Source organism: Juglans microcarpa x Juglans regia, chromosome 1D, assembly GCF_004785595.1.
Source record: "Juglans microcarpa x Juglans regia isolate MS1-56 chromosome 1D, Jm3101_v1.0, whole genome shotgun sequence".
NCBI classification, from domain to species: Eukaryota; Viridiplantae; Streptophyta; class Magnoliopsida; order Fagales; family Juglandaceae; genus Juglans; species Juglans microcarpa x Juglans regia.
The window spans coordinates 17,140,248-17,155,437 of NC_054594.1; the positions used below are offsets into that span (position 1 = coordinate 17,140,248).

General features: G+C 34.6%; 2 protein-coding genes across 3 annotated transcripts; both read right to left on the bottom strand.

Annotated features, from left to right (window-relative positions):
- Positions 1-437: 437 nt before the first annotated feature.
- On the bottom strand, positions 438-3,176 carry LOC121235142 (probable voltage-gated potassium channel subunit beta). Its single transcript, XM_041131410.1, has 4 exons — positions 2,604-3,176; positions 2,133-2,276; positions 817-981; positions 438-542 (listed from the first exon to the last, which is right to left on the bottom strand). Exons 1-4 carry the CDS (start codon positions 3,165-3,167, stop codon positions 447-449), a joined length of 969 nt encoding a protein of 322 aa, XP_040987344.1. The 5' UTR covers positions 3,168-3,176; the 3' UTR covers positions 438-446.
- A 1,907-nt stretch (positions 3,177-5,083) lies between these two features.
- LOC121240663 (purple acid phosphatase 23) lies at positions 5,084-13,465 on the bottom strand. 2 transcript variants are annotated; one of them, XR_005935584.1, is made up of 10 exons: positions 13,014-13,465; positions 12,722-12,913; positions 11,137-11,473; positions 8,618-8,835; positions 8,321-8,511; positions 7,268-7,549; positions 6,053-6,175; positions 5,582-5,691; positions 5,430-5,499; positions 5,084-5,320 (listed from the first exon to the last, which is right to left on the bottom strand). XR_005935584.1 is itself a non-coding variant. In XM_041138160.1 (10 exons), the coding sequence occupies exons 1-10, from the start codon at positions 13,273-13,275 to the stop codon at positions 5,304-5,306; spliced, it is 1,770 nt and encodes a 589-aa protein (XP_040994094.1). In that variant the 5' UTR covers positions 13,276-13,462; the 3' UTR covers positions 5,084-5,303. The 2 variants fall into 2 exon arrangements, 1 of the variants encoding a protein (XP_040994094.1); XM_041138160.1 differs by having other exon boundaries at positions 5,582-5,659; positions 13,014-13,462.
- Between the last annotated feature and the right edge of the window lie 1,725 nt (positions 13,466-15,190).

The window sequence follows — 15,190 nt, forward strand, 5'->3', positions numbered from 1 at the left end:
GGTACGCATGAAATCCCATTAGTATTAGTTCAATGAAGAAATTAGAAATAATTTAAAAGGAAGCATATATAAGTTAATATATAATTACTTTACATACAACTGATCATCGAATGATTCGAATGCTTACATAAGATTGTTTATCCGGCCGGTTATAGGTTCTGGCCCAAATTTTATCCGGATAGAAACCCGCATCACCTATAACCGGCCCAACCCGAGCTGAACCATGGGATTGCATATATAATAGAGGTCGAAGAGCATTCAATAAAGTGTAAATGATGATAGATATGAGTTTAGAACATGCAAAGTGTGAAAAATACTATATATATATATACAAGTTTAGGCGGACGTTCGTTCAAATTGTACAGTTAATAAAATCGCATGCCCTGAACCTGTCCAAATTATTTTTTATATATAAATTATTGTTTCACGTATTCGAATCCAACTGCTTAATTTGGCTTGCTTTGAACAACTGTCTCAATCCTTTCCATCACGGCTGGAGTCAACAGTGGGATGACGTCAATAGCTTTCATGTTCTCTTCAATCTACGCACAAGAAAACTTCTCCGTATAAGAAAATAAAAAAATATGTTAACCACAAAGTATTAAATAAATATAGATTCATAAAAAAATTATATTAAAATAAATTCAAAAAATAACATAACTTGACGTGGATTATAAAAATCTATTACATTAATATCTCTTATATTGTTTCTCATATGACAATAATCAGCAAAAGAACATACGAAAACAAACGTGGCCTCATGTCATGTAACAAGAGATCAGATATGTTTGGAAGAATGAAGTTTTTAGAACTCACTTGGGATTTCTTTGTTGCTCCAGTAATAACAGAAGAGACATTAGGATTCGCAGCACACCATGCAATTGCGAGTTGAGACAATGGCACTCCAAGTTCTTCTGCAATTGGCTTTAGACCTTCTACTTTTCTCAGCAACTCTTCATCTAATGACTGATTAGATAGATACTGCGCGCAAATTATGAGAAGGTAAAAGCTTGAGTAAGTAGTACACTCTGCCCAAAAGGAAAAAGAAAATTATATCCAAAGCAGAACACCGCAGAAAATAAAACATCATTAATCCTAAGATGAATATAAAATAAAAAAAAACACATATATATCGTACAGTATTAGAAACAAAAATTGAATAGTGAGACTGTGAGTCGTGATGGGCTGCATCATGCTCCTTGGTTATACAAACTTATGGGATAGTAGTGATCGTGGTGCTAGGGATATGGGCCCGTGCACGGACAGCGTGCAAGCTGAGCAGTGCCACGCAACCCATGAGTAAGGGTTCAAATGTTGACCATTCAATTATGGTAAAAAATGCTCACTGACAACATTCGGCACGTCAACCAGTTAAAACCCTTGTTGCCTAGGTTAGGAGAGCTACAGAGGGGAGATCTCCTCTCCCACTGTTTCTTTAAATTAATTTGTAATGTTTTGTTTATTTATATATTTATGGCTGGTTTAGGGACTAACCTGAAATGAAAATTTTGTAGTTTAAGTTGAATATTTTTTGTGTTTTAAGAAAGTAAGAAAAAAATTGAATAAAAAATATTTTAAAATTAAAATATTTTAAAAATATAGTTTTATAATATTATTTTTGTTTGAATATTTGAAAAAGTTAAAATTATTTTTTATTTTTTATTTGAAAGTTTGAAAAATTTTTAATGATTTGTTTGAAAAATATGGAATGATTAGTTTAAAAATTTTGTATTTATATTATGTTTAGAAATAAGATTAGATGAAATAAAATGAAATCATATAAAACTCAAACCTGCCATAATTGTAACTAAATCTCTCAGTTATAAGGGAACTATATACGTTTCAATTCATAGATTATAGGTTTTTTCTTTTGTCATCAAAAGTTAATTAGTCAACAAGAAACAGCGCCAAATTAAAATGATTCGATTACTTAAATCAGCATTCAATAATATTGAACTAATTAAAATAAACTGAAAGTAGATCAGAAGTAATAGCAGATATATATATATATATATATATATATATATATAGCAGCTTGTACAAGTGAAGAAGACAGAATTAATTGATGAAAACATAAAATAAACCAAAACACGACTACGTCCCTACACGATCGAGAAATTAAAAGACTTAACTTTGAAATTTTCCAATGCAAACCGGCTATCGGGCGGTATAACTTTCTCGTTGTATTTTCCGGTGAGCACCCCAGAAGCAAGTGGGCTCCATGTGGTAAGGCCAAGGCCATAGTTGGTGTACAGAGGAAGGTACTCCGACTCAACCTGCATCCGTTAATACTTCATAATTTAGAAAATCATTAATAATAAAGCTAGGATATATATATATATATATTATACATGGGTATATATAAATGCATGTTTGATCGATCGATGCATGTTTGTGGTTAATTTGTATATAGCTTTATATATGTTCGTAGGGCTGCAAGTACTGCTTCAATATTTGCTCATAATGATCAATATATAATATAGAGCAGCAAAAGGGCATGCAGTTAAAGGAACAAACTCTCCACGTTTTGTGCAAAACCAGGGAACAAATATATATAGAAGCTACCAAGTCCTAGAAAATAAAAGAAGAAAATCGTTGTCAACCTTTGTTCGGGACAACAAATTATACTCAGGCTGCTCGACTATCGGCCCCACCAAATCCAACCTCTCGGCGATCCTCCAAGCCTCGGTGATCTGTTCGGCGGACCACTCGCTTGTCCCCCAGTAGAAGGCCCAGCCATTATCGATCATGTAGTTCATTGCCCTCACTGTCTCCTCAATCGGCGTGGTTGTGTCCGGACGATGGCAGTAAATGACATCGACGTAGTCCATTTCAAGGCGCTTGAGGGAAGCCTTGGTCCCCTCGACGACGTGCTTCCTAGAGAGACCCTTCTCGTTGGGTCCCGACCCGCCCCAGAAGATCTTGGTGGAGACGACGATGTCGGATCGCTTCCACCCGAGCTCCCGAATGGCCTGGCCCATGATCTCCTCGGCTAGGCCACTGGCATAGGCCTCGGCGTTGTCGAAGAAGTTGACGCCGTGGTCGTGGCAACACTGGAGCAGCGACTTCGCCTCCTTGACGTCGAGCTGATTGCCGAAGCTCACCCACGCTCCGTATGAGAGCTGGCTAACCTTTAGCCCCGACCGTCCCAAGTTCTTGTACTCCATTTTCGCCCTTTCTATTTTTACGTTAGAATCTGAGACACACTTTGAACACTCATGCGCTGCTTATCATGTATATAAACTCACGTATATTTGGAAAATGATATTATTTTTATAAGATATTTTATAAATATCTTTTTTTTAAATATTATTGAGTAAAGTGTTATAAAAAAAATATGTGAGTTTATCGTTTTTCATTTATCTTCTTATGTCGTCCATCGGTCATATTAATGAGAAGGAAAATGCTTAGACCATTGAGAAAGGTGATTTTGAAAAATGATTGATTTTTTTATTTATTTAATAGTTAAGGAACTGTTTTTAATGAGTTTATTTTCAGGAATGGACAAAAAATTCATTATTATCTTAAATATTCCGTACGGTCAAGAAAATTAAGAAAGGAAAAACTAGGCGGAACATATTTTAAAATTAGCAATTATAGGAGTTAAGGAAAACGACGGCGTTCGTTGGTAAATCTATTATTTAATAAAATAATTGATATTTAATTCTAAAGAGGCATCCATCCACACAAATGACAACAAATTAACAAAACAAGCTGAAGATGTCATATCCACATCACTCCCAAACATCCATTATTTCTCTTCTTAAAAAAAAAAATGTTAGAGCTAAGGATAAGTGAGTCTTTTCCGTTCTTAAAAATAACTTTTTTTTGTTTGAGATTAAAAAAACTGGGTTCTTGTTCCTTACTTCTTGTTTTAGAGGAGAAGATTCTGTGCTGGAGATTCAATGGAAAAGATACAAAAGAGACAAAGGCAAAGGCATCTATGATGTAATTGAAATTGATCGAGTTTGAGTGTTTGTTTTAATTCAATAATAGAGAGAAGGATTTTTGGAAGAGTATAGAAGATTTAAGGCAAACGAGTAATACTAGAAATCATTTTAAAATGTGCAAGCTTTTTAAAAAAAAAAAAAAGAAAAAGAAAATGAAACCTGTGAATTTTTTCAAGTAGGTCGCCCTTTTTTCAAAAGGCTTGTAAGTTCTTGAACCGAACTTGTATGTCCTAAGCTTTCATTTCTTTTTTGAGAATTAGAAAGAAAAGAATATATCTAACAGTTAGAAGGTGCCAAGCTTTCACTATGTTGTGTTTAGTTGTTAAACTAAATTCAATTCACCTCAAACTAATCATTGATAGAACCCATTATTTTTTCAACTTTTTATAAAAAAGTTAAATTCATCTCAACCTACTTTGTACATTTTAACTTAAAAAATTAAACCCATTTCAACTTAAAAAAGATAAATCCATTTCAATGGAACTCACAAGATATTACTATTCACAACTCAACTCAACATCTAAACGTAACTAAGTGGAGGGTTCAAGGTAAAACATTTTGTTAGTTTAAGATAGTGATTGAAAAATGGGTAATAATTAGAAGATGAAAAGTATCATCATTCATCATCAATTAAGGCATCATTTCATATCCTCCACATACTGAATTATCTTATTTAAGTGTAAGTGTTGTAAGGGAAGGTAGAGTTGAAATTCAAGTAAGGTGAAATTAAAGTCTTACAAAGCTTTCCAAACTTAGATGTGACAAACAAAACTAGATTGTAGATTCCATTCCAATGCTTCAAATTTTCCACCAAGTTCATACTTTTGGTATCAGAATCGTTGATCTCAAAAGAAGGTGTTCTCGCTAGTATCTACATATATTGTCAAGTCCAAGAGAACCTTTGCCAGGCAAGTAACAGAGGCTTGACGTAGGGTCGGGTTGACATTAATTAGTATAGTAGGCAAGAACAATTTTTACTTCCAAGTTTGTATGATATGATTTTCAATAATGGGAACTTAACTTCAAATCAGCCAAAAGAAAAAAAAGAATGTTACTCTAAAGATTGACTTCAAATCAATTGAAATCTAAACTGCCAACATGCACAAAAGTTTAATACTTGTACATCTCCAACAGTGGATAAACGCTTTCATACTTAAATTGGAAAAAATAAGCATTCTATTTACAACATAGGCAGTGGAAATCCAATGATTCAAATCCAAACAATTTCGAGATAGTTTTGCATCAATTAACCAAACAATTACTAAATAGATTAAAAAGGAAATTAATAGCTCGAGTAGAGAGTATATAGGAGAGGGGCAGCCGCAGAGCCGATGGTTGAAGCAAAGAGATTGCCTAATACCCCATTAAGCCTTTTTTTTTAAAGCAAAACAAAGAGGAACAGACAAAAAAACTATTATTAAATTGAATTTCAAAATAAAAACAAGAAGAAGAAGAAGAAAGAAAGCTGAGATCACATACACACATATAGAGAATGCCTGGGAGTGGCAAAGAGAGATAGAACCCCTATGAGTGGTGAGAAGAGAAGGATCTGAGAAAACGAAATTTAGAATGAGAACAATTTTTTCACCCCAACCGAAATTTGTCCAGAGAGAGAGAAAGAGAGAGCTTACTAATTGAGAGTGGCGGTGGCAACAAGCAGTAGAAACTGATAGAGCAGGGAGGGGAGCCGGAGAGAGCAGAAGTGAGGGCTGCAAGTGTGAGACAGAGATAAGACCACCACCTACATTTTCTGACCAGATTTTTTAGCAACAACATTAACCAGTAAAAGTTCCCCCACAAGAGCTTATGGCAAGAAAAGCACACCATTTGCTGCAGTTTTTCTTTTTTCTTTTTTTGGCCTCCAGAAAAATATTGCGATTAATGATGATATTGACATAATTCGTCAAACTTCAAAATACTACAATATATAACGGTTTCTTTTTTTGGTGACTAACTAATATAGTGATAAATCATAAATAAAACTTTCAAGTTGCAGGTTACAATGGCATATATATTTGTTTGTGAACAAGGATAAACATTTGTCTTGATAAAAATAGGAGGAGAAGCTTCAGTATGCAAAAGGTTAGTGCCTAAGAAATCACTTTTTTGAGTGTAGAGCACAATTCAGGTTGCCGCACAATGTATATTTGATCGCCATGGCTATTTTCCTTATATATGTCTTGGTTTCTATGCCAAGTCCATAATGCGTAAGTAGAATTCACAACCTGCATTAAGAAACAGTAGGATATTTAATGACTTGAGAGAAAAGGATTCCCACTATATGAATGAAGCAAAAATCATGAAATATTACAGTATTAAAACAATAGACTGAAAGGCCCAACAATGGCCATGCAAGATCTCCAAATGGACAAGATAAGTGCAAACTTTCTGTTGAGCCACAGTATAGTCGTTCATGCTTTTATATTTAAATGATGCCAACCTTTAGTATTACATCTGCGTACCAACACGAAATCTTGTCACCACAAAAAGCATAATATCTTGTAGTGTCGGGACACAAGCAATCAAATTACTTAAACCTTCTACACACATGACAGAGAACCATAGGAACTACCCAGCCTGCTCATCGAAGGTAGCCAGCCAAGGTACACCACTCTTTTATATGTGTCCAAATTGACAATATATTCTTTTGTGTACTCTTGTACTCTTTTTTAGTCATACACCGGTATTGATATGTAAAGAATCTTACAAACCAGATCCCAAACTTGGGGTCAGTTGTGCCTTATGTCCACGTCCAATTCTCTGTCTCGGTCTTAGGAACTGCCCAACTAAATATGACAATAATCACTATGGCAGGGAATCGGCTAGTAGGTCTCTTATGAAGCGAATTGAATGACAAAATGGTTGTTTTTCGTATCAATCGTCTTTATCAATGACCAAACCAAGATATCAAAAACAGTCACCTTAAGTATCTCGGTATTATCTAATCATTATCTCCACCATTCACACCTAACTTTACCAAACCTTGTACATGGATAAAACAGTGAACTTCTAGTATCCGTATATCCAGTCTAGTCCTACTAAACCTAAATCTCTTGTACTTTAAAGTAAATCTCTATAGTTTCCAATTGAAATTAATCCCTTCTCTAATTTCATCAACACCAGTAGTGAAGGATTACGGAACATAAATAATTTCTGGGGGCAAGTGGCAACTCAATATTTAAATTCATGTAGATATTCCATATATGATCACGAGAGGGATTAAGGTTGGGCTGTAGAGATAAACTTTGGGGATAACTACGCCATAGTCTAGGATAGAAATACCAAAGAAGTGTATGATTTGAAGGCTAAGACCGTACCTCAAGTATTCCATGCCCAAAGCTGCTTTCTCTGTATGCACTCCACTCTGGTTGTTTGTTCCAACAAAACTGGCCTTTAGCAGGACCAGATGAAAATTTTAAATGACATGTACCTCCAAACTCTGGTATGTTGTCTGCAGCAGAAGGGCACTTTCCAGGGTCATCTGCGAAATCGACATCAACTTTCTCAATATTTCCACCATCTCCAACTGTTAAGTAGACAGGTCCACATGAATCTAATGTATAGTTATAAACTCTATTCATGCGCTCATAAGCATGCACCTGCAAGGAGACAATATATCATGCTGTATTCAAAGAAGAAACCTTAGTTTAAAATTGAATTTGTGTAAGAGTATTTCTACTTCTATTGGTTTTTGTCTATGGTTTGAAAGGTAAGGCGGGACCTGAATGAGTGACTTTATTAAAATTTTCTCTGAATCATCTTCGGGGTTTCACAAACTATATTAATTAAATTACTATAAATGCAGTTATAATCAGGCCCAAAATACAAACAAAGTAAACCCATTATCTGGTCCTTTGACTACGAGAGAGAGAGAGAGAGAGAGAGAGAGAGATCCATATCCACCAATAAGTAGTTGAAAAATCTGCCACAGGAGGTGCAGTCTTCTCAGCATTTTATTTATTTCCATTTAAACTATTGTGATCTTCACAATACTGTGATGTAGGCAAAGGTCACCATATAAGAGGACATTATCTATGAAAGAATAAATTTTAATTTCAGAGGAAGTTCACTCGCCATCCATTATAAGCGTCTTAAGAGAATAATTGGTCAGAAAAGGTGCTTATTTAATTAGCTAAAAGATCAGTATAAATAAATCGAAAGCACCATTGAGAAATTTAACTTCGGGATTGAGCAAGAGATACAAAATCTTCAATGCTAAAACAAAACCCAACTAAGCTAAGCTAAACTTTGAAGGTCACAGAATATAACAAACTTTCAGCTCCACAGTCAATATCTCGGATAAATAAGCACCTCCTTGATTACCAATCATATGTTTTACTCAATGATAGGTAGAATATATTTCAACTTACGTGACCAGAAAAAACAATATCGACACCATACTGATACAGAATTGCTTCCATTTCCTGTCTCATGCATTCAAATTCCTGATAATGTGAAGAATAGCTGTTATACCAAGGTGGATGCCATGCAGCTACCAGCCAGGGGGTTACCGTGCGGTCTATGTGTTGTAGATCTTCCTTTAGCCAGGCATATTGAGCACCTAGAAAAAAGATAAATGAAATACTCTTGGCATTGCAACATTATTTGTTAAAAAAAAAAATTGGAGTTTGGGTTGAATATCAATCTAGGGGTGATGTATTAGTTACCAGTACTATTGTAGTCAACATATGCTCCCAACATGATAAAATGTACTCCTCCAGCATCAAAAGAGTAGTAGAAATTGCTCTTAGAGCCACTCTCCACTGAGGGAACTGCAAATCGCGTTAAATATGATTTGAATGTGATCCCAGCAACTTGAGGCTCAATCTCATGGTTGCCTTCAATGACCATCATAGGAACTCTTGAGGTTAACTTCTCCATGAATCTGAACTTTCAAAAAGTGTTCAAAATTATCCTCACTCTATTTCAACTGATTCAAGTTAGACAAGTGTTTGCAGAGGAAAAAGAATGTAACATGTGTTCACATCAAGATTAATTTGTGGACAAAATATTCTTCCTTTTTCTGTAAGTACATATGATTTTCTTCTCTTTTGTTGAAAGTAACTTGAATCTTAAGGACATGCATAGCTAATGGAAGCTTACAAAAATGATAGAATAATGTATCATGAAAAGAGGAACAACTTTAGAAGTATGCTAGATTTCATACGAAAACAAATGCCACAAATCAGCCTATAATATTTTACATGGACTTATATGAACCATATGGCATGGATACCAGCACTGTCCTTGGTGCTGATTGTATTATTTCTATGACAAAAGCTTGGTCTACAAAGAGATCCTACAAAAGGTAGTTTACAAACTGATGCGACTTTCTATGGTACGTTGGATTATATCGTTCTTTTTATTTCAAAGCATATGTGACGTATCACATTAAGCCAAGTTAGTTTGTAAAATTTCTTTTGTAAGATGCCTTTGTAGACCAAACACTTCTCTATTTATATAAACATCCCTTGATGGTGAACCTGGGTATGCAATGGGTATTTTGCAACCATGCAATAATTACTTAATTGTGAGAATGGACATACTAACAAAAATAAGAAGACATGAAAAAGTTTTGATATATAAAACATCCAAGAATATAACATTCAAACAAATAGACTGGATGTTTGGTGGTTCCCAAGTGGGTGGATTAGCACATTGCTACCCAACAGCTAAACTTCAGGTCTAGGACATTACATCACACCTTACTGATTGTACTCTGGAGCTAAAAACGTTAATTGAGCAGACATATATGCAGAAAAGTTTAGTGTCATAAGAATGGAAATGTACTTGTAGGTGAGAGAGGACATATGTGCAGAAAAGTTTAGTGTCATAACAATGGAAATGTACTTGTAGGTGAGAGAGTAAGATTTAGTCAAAGGAAACATGTTGAACTAGAGAAATCTCACATTTTATTATGGCTTCAGCATTTAGAAAAGCTAAAATGTATCACTGAACAGGGCATATAAGGAAGACATTATTACCTTCCAGAACTTCTATAAGAAATAATTTTCCCAAGCCATTAAGATAATTCATTTAAGTTTTGATTTCTTTCAATTCAAAATGAAAGAAAAATGCCTTACAAACATATGCTGTAAGTAAGCCTTTCATAAAATGCATAAAAGTAAGGAGAGAGGAAAAAGAACCTCAAGGCATTAAGAGGACTTATTTTACAATGCGTTCAAAATGACTAAGAAAACTCAAACAAGTTAAGCAGGTGAAACACAAAGATTATTTATCAATTGGCCACAAATCACCCATTAAAATATAATTTATTTTATAACAACGAATTTATTTTTCGTGTGTACTTCCTGTAGTGACAAACAATAACCATTGATAGGAAAAAGGAAGGTTCTGGGCCTTCTGGCCATTATGCCTGAAGCTAAATTACTATCAGAGATCTACCAAACATTCATCACTTAACAATTATATGAAAAATGACCACTTTCAACTCTGGAAAAAGCAGCAAGAAGATTAGTTCAGTCTATTAGCTTTCATTCCATATAGACTCTGCTTACCACTTTTCACTAAGTGAACTCGTCGCTTGAGATTGAAACGACTGTCTTTATGAGCATTTCTAACAAAAAGGGAAAGCTGTTAAATTATGCACTAAAACGTGAACTCAATCTTTATCAAGAAATGCATTGTATTAATGCGTTTAAGGATTTGTTTTATTTGACATTCAAGCTCAGTTATTGCTTAGCTAGTAATGCAGGTTCTCATCAACTCCCTCTCTCCCTCTGTCCTACCCTCCATCTGGTAAATTATGCACTGAAACATGAACTCAATCTGTATCAAAAACTTCATTGTCTTAATGCATTTAAGGATTTTTTTTCTTTGTCAGTCAACCTCAGTTATTGCTTAAATAGTAAAGTGGGTTCTAATCATATCCTTCCTCCCTCGATTCCACACACGATATATACCAACAACTTCATTTCTGGGTTTTTCAGGGTTTGATAATTGTTTCTGTGAAAGACTGTCATGTCATTATAATGAGTTCAACAATAAAAAGAAATACCTAACCTATCTAAGAGAAACAAAATTAAACTTAAAGAGGCAGAACTTGGTAACAGCATAGTCATATAGGAGTCTACTTATCAAAAGAATAATAATAATAATAATAATCTTAGGAGTTCACTCACTATCCACTTGCACAGGAATGACTTAGAAGTTGCATAAAGGTTACCTTCCCCACCCATCCCAACGGGGTTGATACGTCTCCCTGATAGGTGCATCAGGAAATGCACATGAGAAGCATGCAGCTCCTTTTCCACCAGTTGTACGGTATTGATTTGCATAAGTTAGGTCTCCAACCATTAAAATCATTGAAGGATCATTCTGAATCAAATGATCAATTGTTGTGGTAGAATTTTTTGTGAGACCCAAATCTCCAATAACTGCTATCCGACTCGGATAACTTTTTGGGCTAGGCACTGGAAAAGTTTCAAAGACATGCTCTTCACTCATAGCTGGAATAGAGCTATCCCCACATTTGAAGTAATATTTTGTTTTCGGTTTAAGACCTGGAAGAAAATAGAACATTTCAAACTTATAGATTTGATCATAAAATTGGCAAATCTCAACTTGGTGCAGTCTCCTTCTCTCACATAGGCCTAGTTTGGACACTGAGGTATTCCCAAACATCACTCAAACACAAAACTCTTTTCAAATTTAAATTTTCAACTTTTTCATCTAATTATTATCCAAACTCAAAATCCAATACAACTTTCCCTAACTTTCAAACAAAACACAAAAAACAATACAACTATTTCAAATTTCAAACACAATAAACAATACAAATTTTTCAAATTCAAAAACAAAAATAATATTAAAAAATGTATTAAAGCAATTTTTTAATTTTATAATACTTTTATTCAACTTTTTCTCTCTCCTTTCTCCAAACTCAATAAAACATCTTAACTCAAACCATTTCACTACTATTCACAAACATTTTCATTACTATTTACAAATATTATGAGATATTCAGTTTCCAAACGAGCCCTTAGACTCTCATGTGTGTTTAACTGTTTAATGAGATGACCATCCACGCATATTGAATCGACAAAGCATTTTTTTGAGAATAGAGATTTTAGAGCGTAATATAAAACCATCCGGCCACCTAGTTATATGGTGGTATGGTTTGTAATTGCTTTTATACGCAAAAGTTTCTTAACTTTAGATGATTGAATTCTCACAGTCAAAGATCTAATTACCAGATTAAATGGATTGGTAAACAATGAAGAATATGGAGTTATGAAATTCAGTAGAGCACAGGGTAGCAAACTACTACAAGCTGCATAATTCAGGGCAAAACATTCCTCAGAATGGATCACTGGAACGAACAACTTCAGGTTTCAAAATATGTTATTTTAGAAGCATGTAAATAATTTAGGCAAGTGGTTTAATATAAATACTGTGTTTAAGCACTTCTCTAGTCACATAAAAAGCTTGCTTCCCAGAATAAATTATCATTTCGTTTCCTTTAAACTTGAACCATCATCATGTGCATGTAAATGTAAAATTATGCTAGATTTGAAGATGCGGTATGCATTGATCGTGAGAAAGGAGAACACATAAATGGAAGATAGCAAATTCAGCCTGCCAATCATAATATATTTAGTCATCTTCAAATATCTAAGAATGTCTCACTAACATGTTCATTGGACCAAAGTTCAATATCAGTTTAAGGCCAGTGTTATAGCTTTGAAATTGAGTTTAAGCAATAAGTATGATATAGAAAAATGTTATTAGGACAAAAACGGAACTTATACCTTTAAGCCTCACATGGTGAATGATACCAGACGTGTAATTCAAGAGGCCTTCAAATGGGTACAATTGACTGTAAACGGTGGAAACCCCTTTCGCTATCCTAGTATACTTGCCACTTTTTTTCCCATGCCACACCTCGCTCGCGACCGACGAAGGATCAAGCTCGGTCAAATTTGAACCAACCTTAGCATCCCCTAAACCAACGCAAGCAAACCCAATTTACCAACTCCACCAAACCAAACAAGAACAAGGAGAAGAAAAAAAAAAAACATTGAGTATTGCACAGACAAGTACCAGTTATCCAGGAAACCCACATTGAAGTTGCAGAAGAAATTGCAAGAGCTATCTGTTCTGGGAAGTTCGAGGTGAGATTCTTCTTGAGCCTTGGATCATTCATTGGCAAGTCATCACTGCCTCTACGCAAAGAAGGATCTAAGCGTTGAGTCACTGGCTTAAATGGGCCTTCCAGAGTAGTGGGTATGCGAGCTTCAGTAACAACCAGCATTGTTATGATCAAGAAAGTGGTCAGAGGGAACCATAACTTGCAGTCCATCATTGGGGGGTCTCTGCTTTTTTACTTTTTTTTCTTGTTTGTTGCCGTTACTTCTTGCCTTCTTGGTACAGTAAATATCAATGGCTTTAATTTTTTTGTATGGCGGACAAGGAAATAGTTTCGATGTTTTTGGTAGTTCGAGATGGAGATGTTGGGGTTGATGAAGTTTGGCTGCTTTGGCATATGTGGGATGGATAAGTGAGAATATTCTGTTTCCCTTCCCACGAATGCACGTTTATACAGAGGTTAATGATTTCGTTTGTATGTCTCAGTCTCAAGCAACGGCGAAGTTGATCAGATATCATTGTCAGCACGCGTTTGGGGCCTTGGGTCATGCCCCCACGCCACAGGTGCCTCTTTCTATTGGGCCTCCATTTAATAATATGTCTAAATCTTAGATCCGTAATTTGCCACTTTATATCTTAAATAAATTATGAATATTTCTTGAATTTACGCATTCAGTTAAGATTTAAACATTGAAATAAAGTGTATCGATTATATCCTACTAATAATTTAAATTATTTATGAATTTTTAAAATTTAGATTGTAAAATACTAAAATTGGTCATTTTTCAAGTAAGTGCAAATAATATTTTCCCATTATTAATCTTATTTGCAAGTATTTTAAGTGGTAACGAAGGTTGCTATAAGCAAGTTTGGAGATGCGACTATGACAGTTTCAAAAGGCTAATACCATATTTAATTCAGAAAAAAAAAATTAAAAAAAAAAAGTAATTGTTGGCATTTAGGCCGAGTCTGGCCAAATCTGGGTTCATTAGTCGCACAACCCGATGCAGGCAAGTTGGCCTGGCCTGGGCCTCATGCACGTTTAGCTGAGAAAAGAAGTCCAAAGATGTTGCACCGGCGTCAATTATCAAGAGAGCATCAAGTTATACTAATGACTGGGGATGCCTCTCTCTCTCTCTCACTCACTGATCACTCATGATAGTCAGACACCGAGTAGAGCTTTTAGGGTGTTGGGATTGTGTTTTTTGCAATAGTGGCAGTGGAAGCTGACCAGTGCATGCTGGATGATTAGCAAAGTTACAAGAACAATGATTCAAGCTGAATGATCGTTTCCTGCATACTTTTCTCCGAATCAATCCATAATTTTGTCTAACTGATCATCTATTAAATTATTAATTACTGATCTCTTGATGGATTGGTGGAGAAGAATTGCAGCAGCTATATATAGCTAATACGAGTTAACACATGCTCTAAAATGAAGTACTATTAATATATATTTCTCAAGATTTTAACTCGACCGTAGTCTAATAATTTGGGGTGGAATGGGCTCATTTTGAAGTAGGATGTTAAAACTCTTTCTATTTTTCTATTCGAAAATAGATATAATATTAAATATTTATGTGGGATTCATTTTAACTCTCTCGTTCAATTTGGGGAGGAAAAAATTTGGAAACGATATCCGTCGACCCAAATTATAAAACTAACATGCATGCATCCATGCTTTAATGAAATACCAAAGAAATTATTAATTCTACGTACAATCATCTATTAGCTTAAGTTGTAAGTGATTATTTAATATAGGGGGCGGCTACTATGCCGCCCCATTTTAACCGCTGGGCATAAATTTTTTTTTTTTTTTTTCTTTTCACATTTTTTTAACATATTTAAATATATTTAAAAAATAAAAAAATACACCAATACACTTAAAATCACTTCCTTAACCATTAAGTAAAAATAAAATAAAATAAAAAAATAAATTTTGACTAGGGGTCAAATAGAGGTGTCAAATTAGGGAGGCAAAGTAGACTTTCTCTTTAATATATATGCACACTGCTCAATATCAAGAATTAAAAATTATTTTTGTTTTTTGTTCTAAGCAATGCAAAAAGGGGAAGATATATAGACTAATGAATATTGCTGGTATGTATACGTTACCTGTACGTGTGTGACCA

Bases quoted from the DNA above. Each gene is read 5' to 3' on its own strand.
- LOC121235142 (XM_041131410.1), bottom strand. From the start codon at position 3,167: ATGGAGTACAAGAACTTGGGACGGTCGGGGCTAAAGGTTAGCCAGCTC. The intron at 2,277-2,603 runs GTTGACAACGAT...TAACGGATGCAG, and splicing joins ATTTGTTGTCCCGAACAAAG to GTTGAGTCGGAGTACCTTCC. The intron at 982-2,132 runs GTTAAGTCTTTT...ATTTGCGCGCAG, and splicing joins TTGCATTGGAAAATTTCAAA to TATCTATCTAATCAGTCATT.
- LOC121240663 (XM_041138160.1), bottom strand. From the start codon at position 13,275: ATGATGGACTGCAAGTTATGGTTCCCTCTGACCACTTTCTTGATCATA. The intron at 12,914-13,013 runs GTACTTGTCTGT...GCGTTGGTTTAG, and splicing joins GTGGGTTTCCTGGATAACTG to GGGATGCTAAGGTTGGTTCA. The intron at 8,836-11,136 runs GTAACCTTTATG...TTGAAAGTTCAG, and splicing joins CGTTGGGATGGGTGGGGAAG to ATTCATGGAGAAGTTAACCT.